The sequence below is a fragment of the Melozone crissalis genome, unplaced genomic scaffold, assembly GCF_028551555.1.
Source record: "Melozone crissalis strain CALT ecotype California unplaced genomic scaffold, PUWL_Pcris_2 ptg000007l_1, whole genome shotgun sequence".
Taxonomy (NCBI): Eukaryota; Metazoa; Chordata; class Aves; order Passeriformes; family Passerellidae; genus Melozone; species Melozone crissalis.
In genome coordinates this window covers 19,930,074-19,945,799 of record NW_026535785.1, presented here as the reverse complement: position 1 = coordinate 19,945,799, position 15,726 = coordinate 19,930,074, and the positions used below count along the sequence as shown (strand labels likewise).

General features: G+C 45.5%; 1 protein-coding gene across 5 annotated transcripts; it reads left to right on the top strand.

Annotated features, from left to right (window-relative positions):
• Window positions 1–5,091: 5,091 nt before the first annotated feature.
• Window positions 5,092–10,189, top strand: PDP2 (pyruvate dehydrogenase phosphatase catalytic subunit 2). 5 transcript variants are annotated; one of them, XM_054296292.1, is made up of 2 exons: window positions 5,092–5,208; window positions 8,094–10,189. In XM_054296292.1, exon 2 carries the CDS (start codon window positions 8,149–8,151, stop codon window positions 9,751–9,753), a length of 1,605 nt encoding a protein of 534 aa, XP_054152267.1. In that variant the 5' UTR covers window positions 5,092–5,208; window positions 8,094–8,148; the 3' UTR covers window positions 9,754–10,189. The 5 variants fall into 5 exon arrangements, with proteins under 5 accessions (XP_054152267.1, XP_054152268.1, XP_054152269.1 ...); XM_054296293.1 differs by lacking the exon at window positions 5,092–5,208 and adding an exon at window positions 5,270–5,339; XM_054296294.1 differs by lacking the exon at window positions 5,092–5,208 and adding an exon at window positions 5,322–5,386.
• Window positions 10,190–15,726: the final 5,537 nt, after the last annotated feature.

The window sequence follows — 15,726 nt, the reverse complement described above, 5'->3', positions numbered from 1 at the left end:
TGCTGAAACTTTGTCCAGTTTTCCCCAGTTCCAACCCCTCAATCTAAAAAGAAGTTTATTTACACCCAGGATGTGTCTGCTGTGACCTTGCAGACAGTACTTAAGCTTCTTTGAGGGTGGTTTATCCATGAGCAGCAGAAGGATAATGTTTAGCTTACACAGTTACTGTAAAAGCTCAGCCATTGCAAAGAGCTTTAAGTGCGGCATTGCCCCAAGGTGTTCAGTTCCAGGGAGAAGCTGAACTGTACCTTCCTGCAGAAATAAATTTGATTTTACTTACAGGGTATTTTGGGTTGGGTTTTTTTCAGTTGTTGGATGCAAGAACATGATCTGTTTTTTACTGCAAGGAAGTAAAATATAAAAGAAATACTTTTATATCATTTGTTGTTTCTTGAGACCCTGATCATCCAATAAAAGCCACAACTACTGTATCGGATAAACACCTATTCTTCAATGCACCTCATTTATTTTGAGACTGAACAATTCTAAAACAAGAGCTATCCTTACCTTTTACCAAGTTGTTGTGTTGAAGAAAAAATGGGAGTTGACTGTAATTATTGCAGCAAGAGTTCACTTACCTTCTCCTGGGCTTGCAACCATCCTGACTGAGAGAACAGAGGTCTCACATTTGGGACAGCAACTGAACTTGCACAGTGGTAAAAGCTGCATTAAAAATGCCCTCTAGTGGCTCTCCTTCCTTCCTTGCCACAATGCTTAAAGCAATTGTTAAGGCCCATTCAATCAAAATACAACAGAGGAGAGAATTTAACTCTGATGATTTGTAGACATGAGTGATTGCCATTGAAAACCCCTTGCTGGTTCTGTGTATGCAGTCATTGAAACTCCTTCCTCAGATAAAAATCAGTCTGACAAAAGAAACTCCATAAACCAGTTACAATTTTTTGTTCATTTCACTGCTGAGCAGAGAGATCCTCTGCTAGGTGAGCTGCACACTCTCTTAACTTTAGCTTTTAAACTTTAATAGCTATAGTTACAGTTCAACTTTGGGATTTTTCCCCAATCTCTTGCAAGCAGAAAGATTTTTAAGCAGTTTCTATCACACAGTTGCTATGATGTAGCACATTTATAATGATATGTTTCATGATGAGGGTAAATTAATCCAAATACAAGAACTGGGGGAAAGGTTTTGCAAGGTACCTCAACATCAAGATGGTGCTTTTGGCAGAGTTCAAAGGTCAGAAAGATAAAAAAGCGAGCTTTTCAGGAAAAAACAGAGATAAGCCTGAAGAAAATGAGGTGTTATCTTATACCTCAGTGTAGCTGCTTTCCTTTATGAATTCCTCTGCATGCAGAAGTGACCATTTAGTAACAGCACCGAGCATCAAAGGTCTGTCTCTGCTGTGCCTGGGAGAGTGGGGGTTTTGCACTTTTTCTCACTCACCCTGAGGAAAGCACAGCAGAGGACAGAACCTGAGTGACTTGCACAGAACTATTTCCAACTTGCTCAGCTGTAAGGCAGGGAACTCTCACTCCTCTTATGTTCCATTTATGCTGCTACCTGCAGTGCATTTGACATTTAGTAAAACGGCAGCAACTTACTCCAGGTTGTGAACAGCAACATAGTAACACAAATAATTTAATTTCATATTGACACAGTGAAATATTAAATAAAATTTAGGAGTCAGCTCACCCTGTTTGTCTGTTGGAGGAGCAAAAGGTGGAAGGTTGAGAGAGAGGAAAGGAATATAATCACTTTTTTACACATGAGCACTTCTTCCCAAGACACAAGTCTTGTGAAATTGAAAACTCACCCCAAGAAATGAAAATTTACAGTGGCACAGAACCTTAATGAACATTTGTTTGTTTAACTAAAACCATTTTAAGGAACACCCAATAAAAATGATCCATGTGGTGTTCAGGTCCCATTACAGCAACTGGGAGGACCTTTGCACCAGTGCTATTACAGGGACTTAAACTCGGTCTTCAGATTAACCCCTGCAACTCCAGACCTGCTGCAGGGAGAGGCTAAATGAAGCTGGAGGGCTGGGATGGCACCTTTCCTACCATTGTTCAGGGTGTTTACCTCTGTTCATCGATGTTTCTTGCAGCTTGCCTTCGTTCCTAGCACTTGAGTGTTTGGTTTAGATTACTTAGGAAGACCAGACAGGAAACAGCTGCAGCCAAACTGGAAAGTGCAGTTGCTCTAACAGACCTGGAGCCTCCTTCATTTCTCCATTTGTTTGTGGGGTTTGGGTGTTTATAATAAGAGATTTCTGCATCTGCGGTGCCAATCTGCCTTTTGAAAATCCAAAATGTCTTATACAGCAGATGAAATGTCATTATTCACAGAGCAAGACCCAGCCAGCAAACAGGACATTTTAAGGGTGCTCAGCAGGAAGGTGTTTTGTGGGCTGGTGCTGCTTCCTTTCCAAAAGCTGCTTATTAGACTGTGGAGCTTTTTGTGCAAAAAGCACAAAACTCAGTCTGTGTTCACTGAGATGGGCCAGGGAGACAGTTTGTTCAAAGGAGCCACTTTCCTTTGCATGCTCACAAGTTTCCAAAGGGTTTGGATCTACTGCTGTTTTCTAATCTGTATCACTAGGCTGAGTCTCTTTATTGCAGAAAAACTTTTGAAAACTAGGAAACTACTTTTAGTAGTAATTTACTTTTTTTTTTTTTTTTTATTCAAACTTTTTGCTGCTGGTCAGCTTTTTGACAAAAGGATTAGCTATTTATTAGAAATATTAGTCCACTTTTTAACTTGCTTTCTTAGGTATATCTGGCTTATTTGGGGTTTCTGATCTTTGTGTGTCCCCATAACAAGAAATGTTTACCAAGTATCACGAGTCCCAGACTTTCCATGAATATCAATGAGGTCACAGAAGGTAATCCATGCTAGCACCTGCTGTGAAGGCAGTGTGGATGAGGAGCAGCTGTTTGCAGCCTCTGGAAGCAGAAGGTGTTTAAATTGCACCAAAGAAGCCACAGCTGGTTTTCCAAAGGAACAAGCAGGGAGAAAAATAACATTCTATGGGAAAGAAGGAAACCCCAAATAGTGCAGTCTGGCCAGAACAAGAACACAGAAATGAGTTCAAAAATGTATTTATAAAACCAGAGTTGATGACTGTACAAGTCAGCAGATAAGATTGTTCCTTGAAAAAAGTCTAAATATAGGATCTGCTATATTTCAACATATAGCTGCACCTTAATACCATACCTGGAATTAGATTCATTTTCTTATAAATACGTAAGGATTTTCTTCTGGCACAGGACTAAACTTTGCACACATATAATCAGCAAAGTCAAAACCAAATCTGAGCTTTTTTAAAAGAAACTAGAGTTCTAATTTGTTCAATGCAAATTAGAGCACAGAGCACTATGGCAACCAAGCATCATTGCTACAGAAATTTGCCATTTTTATTTGATATTCCTAAAGGCAAAAACACTGAAAGCCTGAGCAATACAATTTCTTTCCTCAGATGATATAAGAGAGTAGCATTTCTACTATTTTTTTCCTTTCATTATATATCACTTTAGTTCATCGGCATAATCAAACACTCCAAAGCAGAATCTAAATCTCAATTCAAGTTGATATTCAGCCCAGTCAAGTACCTTCAATATGGTATTCTTTCTTGTGTTTAGAAAGCGTGGAGTGAAACGGACATCTCCTGCAGGACTGTTAATTGTTTCACCTTCATTTACATGGTTTCTAAGTCACTTCAGCTTTATGCAATGAATTTATGAAATTACTGCATGAACATGTGAGCAATAAGTTACAGTATTCAGCTGAAGAGAAGCATTAAACCACGGTGGGAGCCCAGGAAACTCAGAGGAGCCAGGTTTGTTTTCAGCTGCTGTGTGAGGCTTTATCAGTTTTGTAAATGGTACAAAAGCTGAAAATTGGTAGGGCAGAAGAAAGAATCATTAAATCATGGATTAAATCATGGAGTATCCTGAGTTGGAAGGGACCCACAAGGGTGATTGAGTCCAGCTCCTGTCCCTGCACATGTGCCTTCTGTTTAGAACAGCTCATGTCCCTGTGCATCCCTGGCACGATGCCCAAGGGCTCCAGGGTTTGGCAGCCGTGCCCATTCCCTGGGGAGATCCCGGAGCTGCTTTTGGTGCATCTGAGCACTGCACAGAGCAGAGAGATGCAGGTAAGGGCTGCTGTGGGTGTCCTGGTGTCCTCTTTCAGCTCAGATTTGTCAGGCAGATAAAATAATTACGTCAAACTTAAGGTGGTTTGTTGTTTGGTTTTTCTTCACCATGTGCTAAAATACTGTTCTGAAATTTTTGTTAAGATGAACTACTTTTTTGCATGTTCTTCCATGCAGCATTAAACTATCGTTTCACTGTTTTAATAAAAACAAGAAACAAGTGAAAGCTCAGACTCATTGAGGATGATCGGCATCTTTCCACATGAGATAACCTGGGAGCACGCTCATCTCATCCACAGTATTGCACCACCTTGCACCACAGTATTCAACAAAAATTCCTTGAACACAAGAAATAAAAATACACTGATAGTATCAAAGCCTCTTGTGGCTTGCGAGCCTCTGTTTTTGCGAAAATGATTGTTAGAGGTTTTAAAGCAGGGACTACTTAGTAACCACGGCGTTAACATCAGTAACTACTGATTAACCTCCGTGCACTTTGGGCCCATTCCTTCCCCTCATTACCGGGCTTAGAACCGCTCAGTGGAAATGTTAACCGAGACAAGCAGTCATATGAAACCAAAAAACCGGGGAGTCAGCAAAATGAGCCCTTTTGTTCTCCATAATTTATATGGCGAGTTAATTACGAAAGAGCTTTCCGATTTTGAGCCCCTTCAGCCGGTGTCCTCAGCGCTGAAGGGTGTAGAATCGTAGTGGAAAAAAACCCGGAAAAGCGGGGAGGAAACAGCGTGGTTTTGAGCGATATAAATGAGGAAGAAACCCCTGCTGGTGCTTTTTCATCCTAACACGTGTCACTCGCTCCCTTTTTGCTCTCGTTATTGGGCAGCCCAGGGCCGCTCCCTCAGCGCCTCAGGGGCGGCCGGCGCGGGGCGGTGCCGGGGCCCCTCAGCCCAGGCGGCCGCGCCCGCCGCGCACAACATGGCGGAGGGGCGGGGCCGCGCCCGCCCCGCTGTGTCCTGACGGGAACCCGCGGCAGGGCGGGTTGGGCGGCGGGGCTGTCGGTCAGCGCCGTCCCTCAGCCCCGCCAGGGGCAGCGCGGGGCCAGCGGGCTCGACTAGCGGCTGCTCGGCCGGTGGGTGCGCCGGGGGCGGGGGACGGGGCGGGCAGAGAGCGGCGGTCGCCGGGGCAGCCGTGCCGGGGCAGCCGTGCCGGGGCACAGGGAGTGGAGCCGGGCCTGGCGCGACGACTGTGCGGAAGCGGGAGGTGGGAGTTGTGCGGGGCACGGGCTGCCGCGGCGGCGGCGGTGTGCGGTGGGTGTGTGCGGGGCACAGGGCGTGTTCTGTGCGGGGACGGGCTGTGTGAGGGTGCGGTGCGGGTGTGCGGGAGCAGAGGGGTGAGTGCGGGATAGGGCTGTGGGGGTTCGGGGCGTTGGGGAGCAGAGGGGTGAGTGCGGGGCAGGGCTGTGGGGGTTCGGGGTGTTGGGGAGCAGAGGGGTGAGTGCGGGATAGGGCTGTGGGGGTTCGGGGTGTTGGGGAGCAGAGGGGTGAGTGCGGGGCAGGGGTGTGGGGGTTCGGGGTGTTGGGGAGCAGAGGGGTGAGTGCGGGGCAGGGGTGTGGGGGTTCGGGGTGTTGGGGAGCAGAGGGGTGAGTGCGGGGCAGGGGTGTGGGGGTTCGGGGTGTTGGGGAGCAGAGGGGGTCTGTGTGTCGGTGCATGGGGCTGGGGCGGTGCGGAGGTGGCGCGGCAGGGCTCGGTGTGTGCCGGATGTATGTGGGATGAGGGTGGGTGTGGGCAGCGTCAGGAGGGTGAGTGAGGGGGATGTGGGGATCTCAGAGGGGCTGTAAATCCGAATGTAACGGGTATCTGTTATTTCGCTGGGAAAAGCGGGCGCTGCTGCGCTCTGCGGTCCGGCAGCTGCTGGGGCCGTGCCGGGGCTGGCCGGGCTCAGCCCGGGCCCCGCTGGGACACCGCGTCCCCGGGGAGGCAGTGCCGGCGCTGGAGCGGGAGCGAGTTTATGTAATAATTGGCTCTTACATAATGGTCTTTAGCACACCGCTTTAATTAGCACCGCTACCGGGGGCGTCCTGGGCAGCGGCGTCTGCACACTGGGGCTGGGGAGGACCCCGAGGATGGGAGCGCAGAGAGCAGGGCTGGCACACAGGGCGAGCGCCCGGCTAACCGGTGTCACTGACTCTGCTGCTGGGCGGAAAACCACACTGCCTCGCACTGTCAGCCCGCCGGGAGGAACGGGGCACGGTTCTTTAAACACTGTTTCAATCGGGTTTTTGATCAAGTGTGTGAAAGTCATCCTTTCAATCTCATGGCTGGGAGGGACAGGAAAAGAGTAGAGGAAAAACAGAACGGTGAATGGACTGAAAAAGGTTGGCAAACCTTGTCTTGTGCTGTAGGTGCCTTTTGGGTCTAGCTGTTGCTGGAGTTGGTAGTGTCAGCTGTCTTTCTATTATTTTGGTTGCATTCTTTTGGTAGGACAACAAAAGGCATTGTGTGTGTTGGGAGATGCAGTGTCCCAGGAGACTGCAGGCGAGCCTTGGACAGGGACCTGGCACTGCCTTTTCCACCTCCTCTCCTGACACCAGCAGTGAAATTTTGCTGTGTCTTTGCCTGTTCTCACCAGGTCACCAGATTCATAGTGGTGGGGTCTGTTGGAATGCTTGTCTGCTCTTTTCTGCATTAAGTATGGGTAGCACACTTCAGAAATGTTTTGTGACACATTGCTTTGGGTTCCAAACAGGATTTTAGCAGTTCTTGGGTTGTATCAGTAGGCTTTCTGTTTAGAATAGCTCAAGGTGACTTTTACTTCCTGCTGATTTCTTGGAAACATTTCCACTCATCTGATCTGGCTGGTTTCTTGTTATTTCTTGTGAAGCGTGCTGCTAAAAAACTGCTGTTGTGGCAGCATGTAGTGTCTGTAGCCTGAGCAAGTGGTGTCACAGGCCACCTCAAAGTGTTTGAAAGCTCACAGAGAACTCTCCTTTCTCAGTGGCTGCTAATGGGATCTTTTGGGAGTAATTGTACCTGCGGTGCTGCCATACACTGAGTTTTTTAAATCCATGGGGCAAAATTCTGTTTGTGAGTGAACATCTGGTTGTACTTAGCACTATCCCACAGCTGGAATACCTTATTGAAAGCAGGAGACAAGGTGAGGACCTCCCCCACGGCAACTGAAGAGCTTCAGCTGCTGAAGTGCCTGAGGTTTCAGTGCTCTTGGCAGCAGAGATCTTCCCTGCAGCTTGTTCTAATTGCCCTCCGAATGAACAAGTTGTGAACCTGTAAAAGTTGTCAATGTCTTATACCTTTCACTGCACCAGAGCGCACAATGCTGGAAAAAAAGCATTAATTAACCAGCAGTAGAATTTGCCTTCAGCTGTGTAAAAGATCCTGCCTGCCTGAGGGTTGGTTAAGACCTTGAAGGTAAAAAAAAGAACAGCTGAGCTTATAAGCTGTAACAGAATTGGAAAGGTGGACTGGCTTGTTGTAGCTGTGAGGATCATGGTAATTCACATAAATCATTAACTGGCCACATCTCTCCACAGTCTTTCCACAGGGTTTAAGTACTTATCTTCTCTTGGGTTTGAAGTTTTGACTCTATTAATAGAGTTGTACTCTAGCAGGCTTTTTTGAGAGTTGTGCAACAATTGTCAGTTTAAGTCCCAATTTTCTTCTGTGTCATGTTAGGCTGAGGCTTTTTGTTGTGCAGTTTCCAATAACGTTTCTTGTAATGTTGCCATTTCTTCTTATTCTTGCCACAATGAGGAAAAAAAATCCTGTCTGGAAAGTAAAAATTATCTTTTCTGATGAGTTAAAAGCAGCAGTCATATCCTTGGTTATAATTAAGTGACAGAAATGGTATCACTTTTAAGATGCCTTTATCCATAGCAATCTCTTTTGGAAAGAAGTTCTGAATGTTTCTGAGAGCTCTAGATATGCTTCTGAACTTCTATATGGAAAGCTTCTTATGAACTTTCTAATTATTTTCCCTTTCCTCCATTTATATTCCAGGCTGCAAGGATATTCCGTGTTACTGAAGGAAGGTGCTCCATTTTTGGAGTGACTTATGATGTCAGGAACTGTATCATCCTGGATTTTAAGCTCAGCCAGAAGCAGCATTATTTTACAAGGGAAAGGACGTTGGTACTCCATCTGTATCCCAAATAGAAACAAGATCAAATGGAAGCTCGTTTTCTCCAAAACATGTCCCTCCCCTGCTGGGAGCTGCAGCTTGGACAGGACTTTCTCCTTTCCCAAAGCATTCCGGCACACTTCCACCGAAGAAGAACATTTTTCCTTCCAGTTGTCTCCGGCACAAATCAACGACATCCTCAGAGCGGGCGAACTATCCCACAGAACGCTGGATTTGGCTGGCAAGAGTGCCAGTTCCGTGCTGAGGTTTGAAAGCAACCAGCTGGCCTCCAACAGCCCCATGGAGGACCGGCGCAGCGCGGCCACGTGCCTGCAGACGGCGGGGATGATGTTCGGCGTGTTCGACGGCCACGCGGGCGCCGCCTGCGCCCAGGCCGTGAGCGAGAGGCTGCTGCACTACATCGCCGTGTCCCTCCTGCCCCGCCGGAGCCTGGAGGAGATCGAGCTGGCCGTGGAGGCCATGAAACCCGTGCGGCCCATCCTGCAGTGGCACAGGCATCCCAACGACGTGGAGTACCGGGAAATCGCCTCGCGCTACTTTGAGAACCTCCGCGTTTACTGGCAGCACTTGCTGGACCTGGACGCGGAGCCGGGGTTTAGTTTGGAAGAAGCCATGATTTGTGCGTTCAAAAGGTTAGACTCAGACATATCGCTGGAAGTTCAGGCTCCTCAGGAAAATGAGTTGATGAGAAATATTGCCCTGCAAGTAGCTTTTTCCGGTGCGACAGCCTGTGTAGCTCACGTTGATGGCGTTCACCTACATGTGGCAAACACTGGTGATTGCAGAGCGGTTTTAGGGGTCCACGAAGAAGATGGAACGTGGTCTACTCTCCCTCTAACCCGAGACCACAATGCCTATGATGAATTTGAGATTAGAAGATTGAAGCGAGAGCATCCTAGATCTGAGGAGAAAACCCTATTTGTGAATGACAGATTACTGGGGATTCTCATGCCCTCCAGAGCTTTTGGAGACGTGCAATTAAAATGGAGTAAAGAATTGCAACACAGCATTCTCGAGAACAGCTGCGATGTTGAGGCTCTAAACATTTATCAGTACGTTCCTCCAAACTACCACACCCCCCCTTATTTAACTGCAGAGCCTGAAGTCACGTACCACAAGTTAAGAAGCAAGGACAAGTTTCTCGTTATTGCTTCAGATGGGCTATGGGAGATGCTGAGTAATGAGAAGGTTGTAAAACTTGTTGCTGGACACCTTACAGAGCTCAACATGCAGAGACCACCACTGACTTTTAAGAAACCAGTTAATTTGGGTTACATGCACAACTTGTTGCTGCAGAGGAAGAGCAAAGGGCTGGCCTCCCTGGACCAGAACACGGCCACGCACCTGATCCGGCACGCCATCGGCAGCAACGAGTACGGCGAGGTGGAGCCCGAGAAGCTGGCAGCCATGCTGGCCCTGCCCGAGGACCTGGCCAGGATGTACAGGGACGACATCACCGTCACCGTGGTGCACTTCAACTCAAAAACCATTGAGGATTACTACAGGAGCCACCAGTAGAGCCTGGCACTGCTGCACTCCAACACCACCAGGGAACTTCCTGAGCCGTTCCTCTCGCTCTCTGGTGCTCCAGCTGCTACCAGTGCCTGCAAGATCCTAAATCTTGTTGTTACTTACTGGCTTTGAAAATAACTTTCTAAAAGGTGAAATTTCCCTGGGTTTCCAGGTTTGTGTACACTGAAGAAAAATGTTTTCATAAAACCTCACTGAACTGTGATTGAACTAAAGATTGTGGACCAGTTCTGATTCCAGGAGAACCTCTGGTAAAACTTTCCGATGAACAAACAAGGCAGATTTCTCTGAGACTGGTACAGTTTAATAGAGATGGATAATAGGTGTAGCTGCATGGAGTGTCAGGCTCTGCTCTTGTGGGGAGTGAGTAGCATCCTGTTGAAGCACTGTAACTGAATTAAATAAATTAACTACCAAACCTTTTCTGGATGTGTCAGATATTTTAACAAATTGCCCCATATTTATAAAATAACATGAAAGAAGGCTGTTCAAAGAGCCCTGGGATTTTCAGATGTCTTTCCTGATTCCCTTCCTTAAGCAAGGGAAAAATTGTATCTTCTTGTGCAGTTCTTTTCAAGTGGGAATTCATATTCTGTTTGTGGACTTGTGTGACAGCTTAGAGTTGAAACACATGAGGGCCTTCACAGTTCCCTGTTCAGGATTTAGCAGTACTAGACTTAAGCATTTGAGTCTTTTGCTTAAACAATGTACTCTTTATTAAAGTATTGATAATTTAAATTGTTTGTCAGATCTAGAAGTTCAAAAATTCACCTAAAAGTAAATACAGCAAAAGAGAGCACCTTTCTCTCCAGATTTAACTTAGAAGAGATAACAGTGCTGATACTTCTCCAAAATAGGTTTAATTTTTCATTCTTGCTTCTCCTTATAGGTACAGAGTTATTTTCCCTAATGAATGTAAGTTTTAGTCTCTGAACATACACAAAAGTGTATTTTACAATGATTTTGCTTTGTGCTGAGCTTTCCAGACTGCCATCCAAGCTTGCAAATAAGCTTTTACATATGGTGTTCTCTGGTGCCTCTTCCTTGTTTACACTCCACAGGAACTGTTTCCCACAAGGATTTACACACTGGGAATATAAACCTGTTTACTGTTCTTGCTGCTGAGTAACAACTCATGTGTGTGCAGAAAAGCAAATAAAAATATTGCTTTTTTTCTTAAATTCACTTAAAAACATTATCCTCCTACAGTTTAGTAAATTAAAAAGTTTTTTTTTTTTCTCAAGATCTTAAGTAGGCAAGGTCTTGGGGCTTAAACTGATAGCATTTTTGGATTTGGTGCTTTTTGTGTACTTTTTCTTATACATAAAATTTCTTAGTGCTTTTTTCAGGCATTTAATGATCTGTTTTGAAGATGGGATTAGAAGGAGAAGGAAGCTAAAACTGTTAAAAAATATTCATGCTTTTGACTATTCAGGATTGACTCTAATTAAGTAAATGTGTCCCTAAAAAAAACAAAGTTCTGTTCCTTTCACCATCCAGGGGTGAAGTCATCTCTTGAAAGAGTCTCTGTGGCACTTTTTCATCAAGTGTAAGTCCTGGAGACGTTGTTATGTGTAGGTTGTAACTGCACCTGCAAATGGGTGGTGATTGTTTTGGGTAATGTGTCTAAAAACCAGAAAGTTATTCCCCATTTCACAGTAGGTTTGCTCAGTTTTGACATGCAGCACTATAATTATCTGTGGTGAAAAAGGATGATGTTAAACTAGTTAAAAGTTTGATTTGGTTTGGTTGGTTGGTTTTTTAAATACAAATCATGGGTTCAGCTGCATAGTCCCTGGAATTTGTTGCTGTCAGTGAAGGCAATCCATCCATACTTAGAATCATTTGGGTTGAAAAAGATCTCTAAGATTGAATCAGCTGTTAACCCAGCACTGCCAAGGCCACCACTGAGCCGTGTCCCCAAGCACCACGTGGCCTTAAATGTCTCCAGGGTGGTGACTCCACCACTGCCCTGGGCAAGCACTCGGGGAAAGACAGGAATTTACCAGAAACTCCTCCCCTTCCACAAAATGAGTGTGAACTAGGACTAATTAGGATGAGAAAACACCAGGATGAAAAGTCCACCCATGCAGAAGTGTGTGAGAGCCCTGGAAACCCAAAGCTGATTCTCTGAGATGCCAAGCACAAGGAGAAGACAACCTTCAGGTAAGCAAGGTGTTATTGTGCATTCTTACCAGAGCACAGAGCTTTGTACTCTCAGCTGATACCCCAGGACTGTGAGAGGACAGAGCTGTGCATTCTTACACAGAGCCCCTGGACAGCCACTCTGCCCCTGTGGCTGTCACACACAGGTGACAGGAGCAGCCACTGGAGGTGCCACACCCCAGGCAGGGCTGTGCCATTCACCCCATCAAATAGTGAGCAGCTGGAGCCACACAAGCACTGAGATAATTTCTGCTTCCATGCTGACATAGGAACAGGGTGACAATGCTGTCACCCCTCCTTTGGTGATCTCTGACAGCTGGCACCAGGTGATGCCAAAGAACTGTACCTGATCAAAATGAGGGGGATTCTCTCAACAAGCTGAGGGGTCTTCAGCTCTGAAGGGCTGCTCAAACAGAATAAAGTATGCACTGTGCTGAAATATTGCATTTTCTTGCAGTTCCTTTCAGTCTCAATTCTCTGCACTATTAGGTGTGCATATTTACTCAGGAAATAATCACGTTTTAAAGTCACTGCAGAAATTAAAGGTTGTGCTGAGCTGTGACAGTGTGCACACAGTGAAATGATTTGTGATGAATTCACCCACTACAACCATGGTCCAACAGCTCACTGCACCCTGCAATTGCCTGGATTGACAGCAATTCCATTGTGCCTCTATCCAATGGATTTTAACAAAGTTCCAGATTCAGTCACTCTGAATTCTCAGAAATGCGCACACCATACACTTGTGGTGAGGAAAATTGTACCCATTTGAACTGGATCATAGGTATTTTCATCTCTAAATTGCTTCATTAATTAGTGCAATCAGAGTTAACTGGCACTAATAAAAATAGTATTTTGTGACTTGGGGAGTCAAAATTTTTATGTGAGCAAACTAACTGCCTTAACCTTCTCCTGCAAGCTTGATGATGTGAAGATTTATGAGAACATTTAGATGCAACTCCTGCAAAATTGACAATCTGTTGGAATGAACATCTTTGCAGGCATTCTGATTTAGGTTAGATAGTTCTGCTTGCCTTTTGTGTTCTTCATTTCCACAGCATTAAGAGACATAATAATAATCAATAGTAGTCACACAAATTCTGTGCCTTAAAATTATGGGCCCTATGACTTTAAAATAAAACATCTGAGATTAAGCATGGATGTAAATACTAGGAAAAATATTATTTTCTTCCCTAAAACTTACACCTTGTGCTCAAATACACCTTTTCTATACTTTTTCTTCAGTACTCCAAAATGATTATGCTTATTTATATTTAAGTATTGAGACCTCCATAATGTAGTTGAAGTTGGGAGAGGGTCTTTTTTTTTTTTTTTTGAAACTTTTTTTGTAGTTGGTGAGGGGGAATCACTGTTTTTGTAAGTAAAAATACTCCTTTTACACTTAAACCAGTCTTTATTAAATGGATGCAAGGCAAGGTTTTGGTTGCTGCACTGGAATGCAGCTCCTAGGGAAACATGCCAGGTTCCAGGTCAGAAAGCACAAAGGTTCAGCCTGGGGTACAAGTAAACAGCTGGAGCTTGCTGAAGGGTTTGTAGCTCTGGGGGTTTTCCACAACAAAAACAACTCTTAATAAATGAAAGTAAAGACATCTTGACACCATTGAGGCTCCATTAAATTAACCAGGTAGCATCAGGGACATGAGCTCACCAGCTAAAACATCCAAACTGGGCTTTAGTTAATTTGACACTTGCAGAAAGTTATTTTAACTTTGATATGTATGTGTTCATCAGCAGTTAAAGCATCTCTGTAACATTCAAAATGTTGTTGTAATTGTCTTAAAATAATGCAAAAATCCCCTACAACACCTACAAAAACAATCAATCTTTGAATTGCAATAGACCAGTAGCAAGGCAAGTGTTCATGTAATCAGTCTTTGAGGCTTAACTTTATTCCCATTAATTCTGAGGAATTTATCTGTTCTTGGAGAGGTAAAAGAAAAGAAAATTGTTTGGGACTGATTTCTTCCAGAAGAAGATACTTGTCTAAAATTGAGGAAGAGTTTTTTGGTGCTAAGTTGAGCAGAGGCTCTCTGTTCAGAGCTGTAGTTACAATGAGAACCAGAGGCAGAGCTGTGCACTCCTGGGGTTTTGCCAGGGGTCAGTTTGTCCCACTGCTGCTGGTGTGTGCTCTGTACTGCCACAGCCTGAGGACTTCCATGGAAAGCAGAAAGGGGAGAATCCCAGGTGTGAGCTTCTCTTGGGGTTACAAAGCGTGCTGTGACATGAAGAAATGTTTTCCCTTCTTGTATCTGTGGTGGGGACATTGACCTTCAAGTTGTCACTGTCCAGGAGAACACTTGCCATTTTAGCAGATCCTTGTGTTTATCCCCAAGGACTGGCTCCCAGTGCTCCTGCTGGATCTCTGCACTTGTCAGCTGGGTGGGATCATTTCTGTGCTGGTGGCTCAGGGACATCACAGCCTGGCCTGTGCCAGCAGCACAGGGCACACAGGGCACCTCAGCCACCGGGGGTGCTCTAAGGGAAGCTCTTTAACATCCTCAAGGAAAAAGGTGGCTGAGAGCCAGCAGTTGGGGCAGAGAAGAATAATGATGGCTTTTATTTGGGTTGAGGGAATTTATCTGGCACTTACAAGAGCACTGAGTTTTGTGCTCTGATAACTGCCAGATAAGTTCCCTCAACCTCCAAAAACCTCATAAATCCATGCAGTTTTTTTTTTTTTTCTTATTAAGCAGGGCAGAAGAGGACACTGTGATCAGCAGGCAATGTTTAAAATTATATGGGTCATAAAGCACACTTCCCGTGCCTCCCTGCTGAAATTTTGGAGCCAATCCTTTAGACACTTGTTCTGGGTGGGTAGTGAGCTCAGACTCTGGCTTTGTACTTCTTCCACACCAGCCCAGAGGTTCTCCCTGTGAAAATTCTTCCCACCTGCAGGTGACTGCAGTGCTTTAGGAGCCCGTGTGCTGCTGCCAGTGCAGGGGGTTCTGCATGCCCAGGGTGGAGCTTTGGGCATGGCCCTTTCTGTTTGTGTTCACTTGCTTTTGTTTGTCCCCTCTGAATGCACTTGGTTGCTTTGAGGTGGCTCTCACAGCCCAGCTTCACACTGCACGTTTCTCTGTTGATTTTCTTGACAAGGAGAATTCCCGTTTCAGTGCCTTTCTGGATAATCCTTGCTTTGGGACCTGCAGAGCCGGGCTTGGCCAGACGATGTCACCTGAGTTTTGCAAAAGCATTGCTGTGCTGTGACCAGTCTCTCCTTGCTCTTAATTTTCATAACATAAATTCCAGATGCTCTTGAAAGTAGAGGAAAAAACCAACAACCACCCACACACATCTTAAAAATTCTGTGTGATTTATCAGTACTTCAAACTTATGAACAGGGTATTCTAAGCAAGAGTTTGATTGACTTTAATTCTTTTTCAAGACCAAGTTTGAATGGCCCGAGTGCCCTAAGGGGTTGAGCTTTGTCTCCTTGTCCTGGCACTGTGAGGTACAAGAACATGCAGGTGAGGCCAGGACACACCTGCCTGAGCCCCTGGACAGGCTGCAGCTGCACAAGAAGCAGAGATGCTTCCAGAGCTGGGGAAGTGTTTGCTCAGCCACAGCCTCCGTGTCTCCTCCTGCTGCTCCAGCTGCTGCCCCAGGGCCACGCTGTGCCTTGGGGTAAAACATTTTCATTTGGACAGATTTCTAGTCTGGGAATTGCATCGGAATGCTCCTGGAGGAATGGGGATGCACTGTTAGTTTGGGTGTTCACAGAGATGTCTGCTCCAGCCTCTTTGTCACCCGGCACTCCTGAGTAAAATGAGGGTT

Excerpts from the sequence above, each read along its gene's own strand:
- PDP2 (XM_054296292.1), top strand. The coding sequence starts at position 8,149 with ATGATGTCAGGAACTGTATCATCCTGGATTTTAAGCTCAGCCAGAAGC.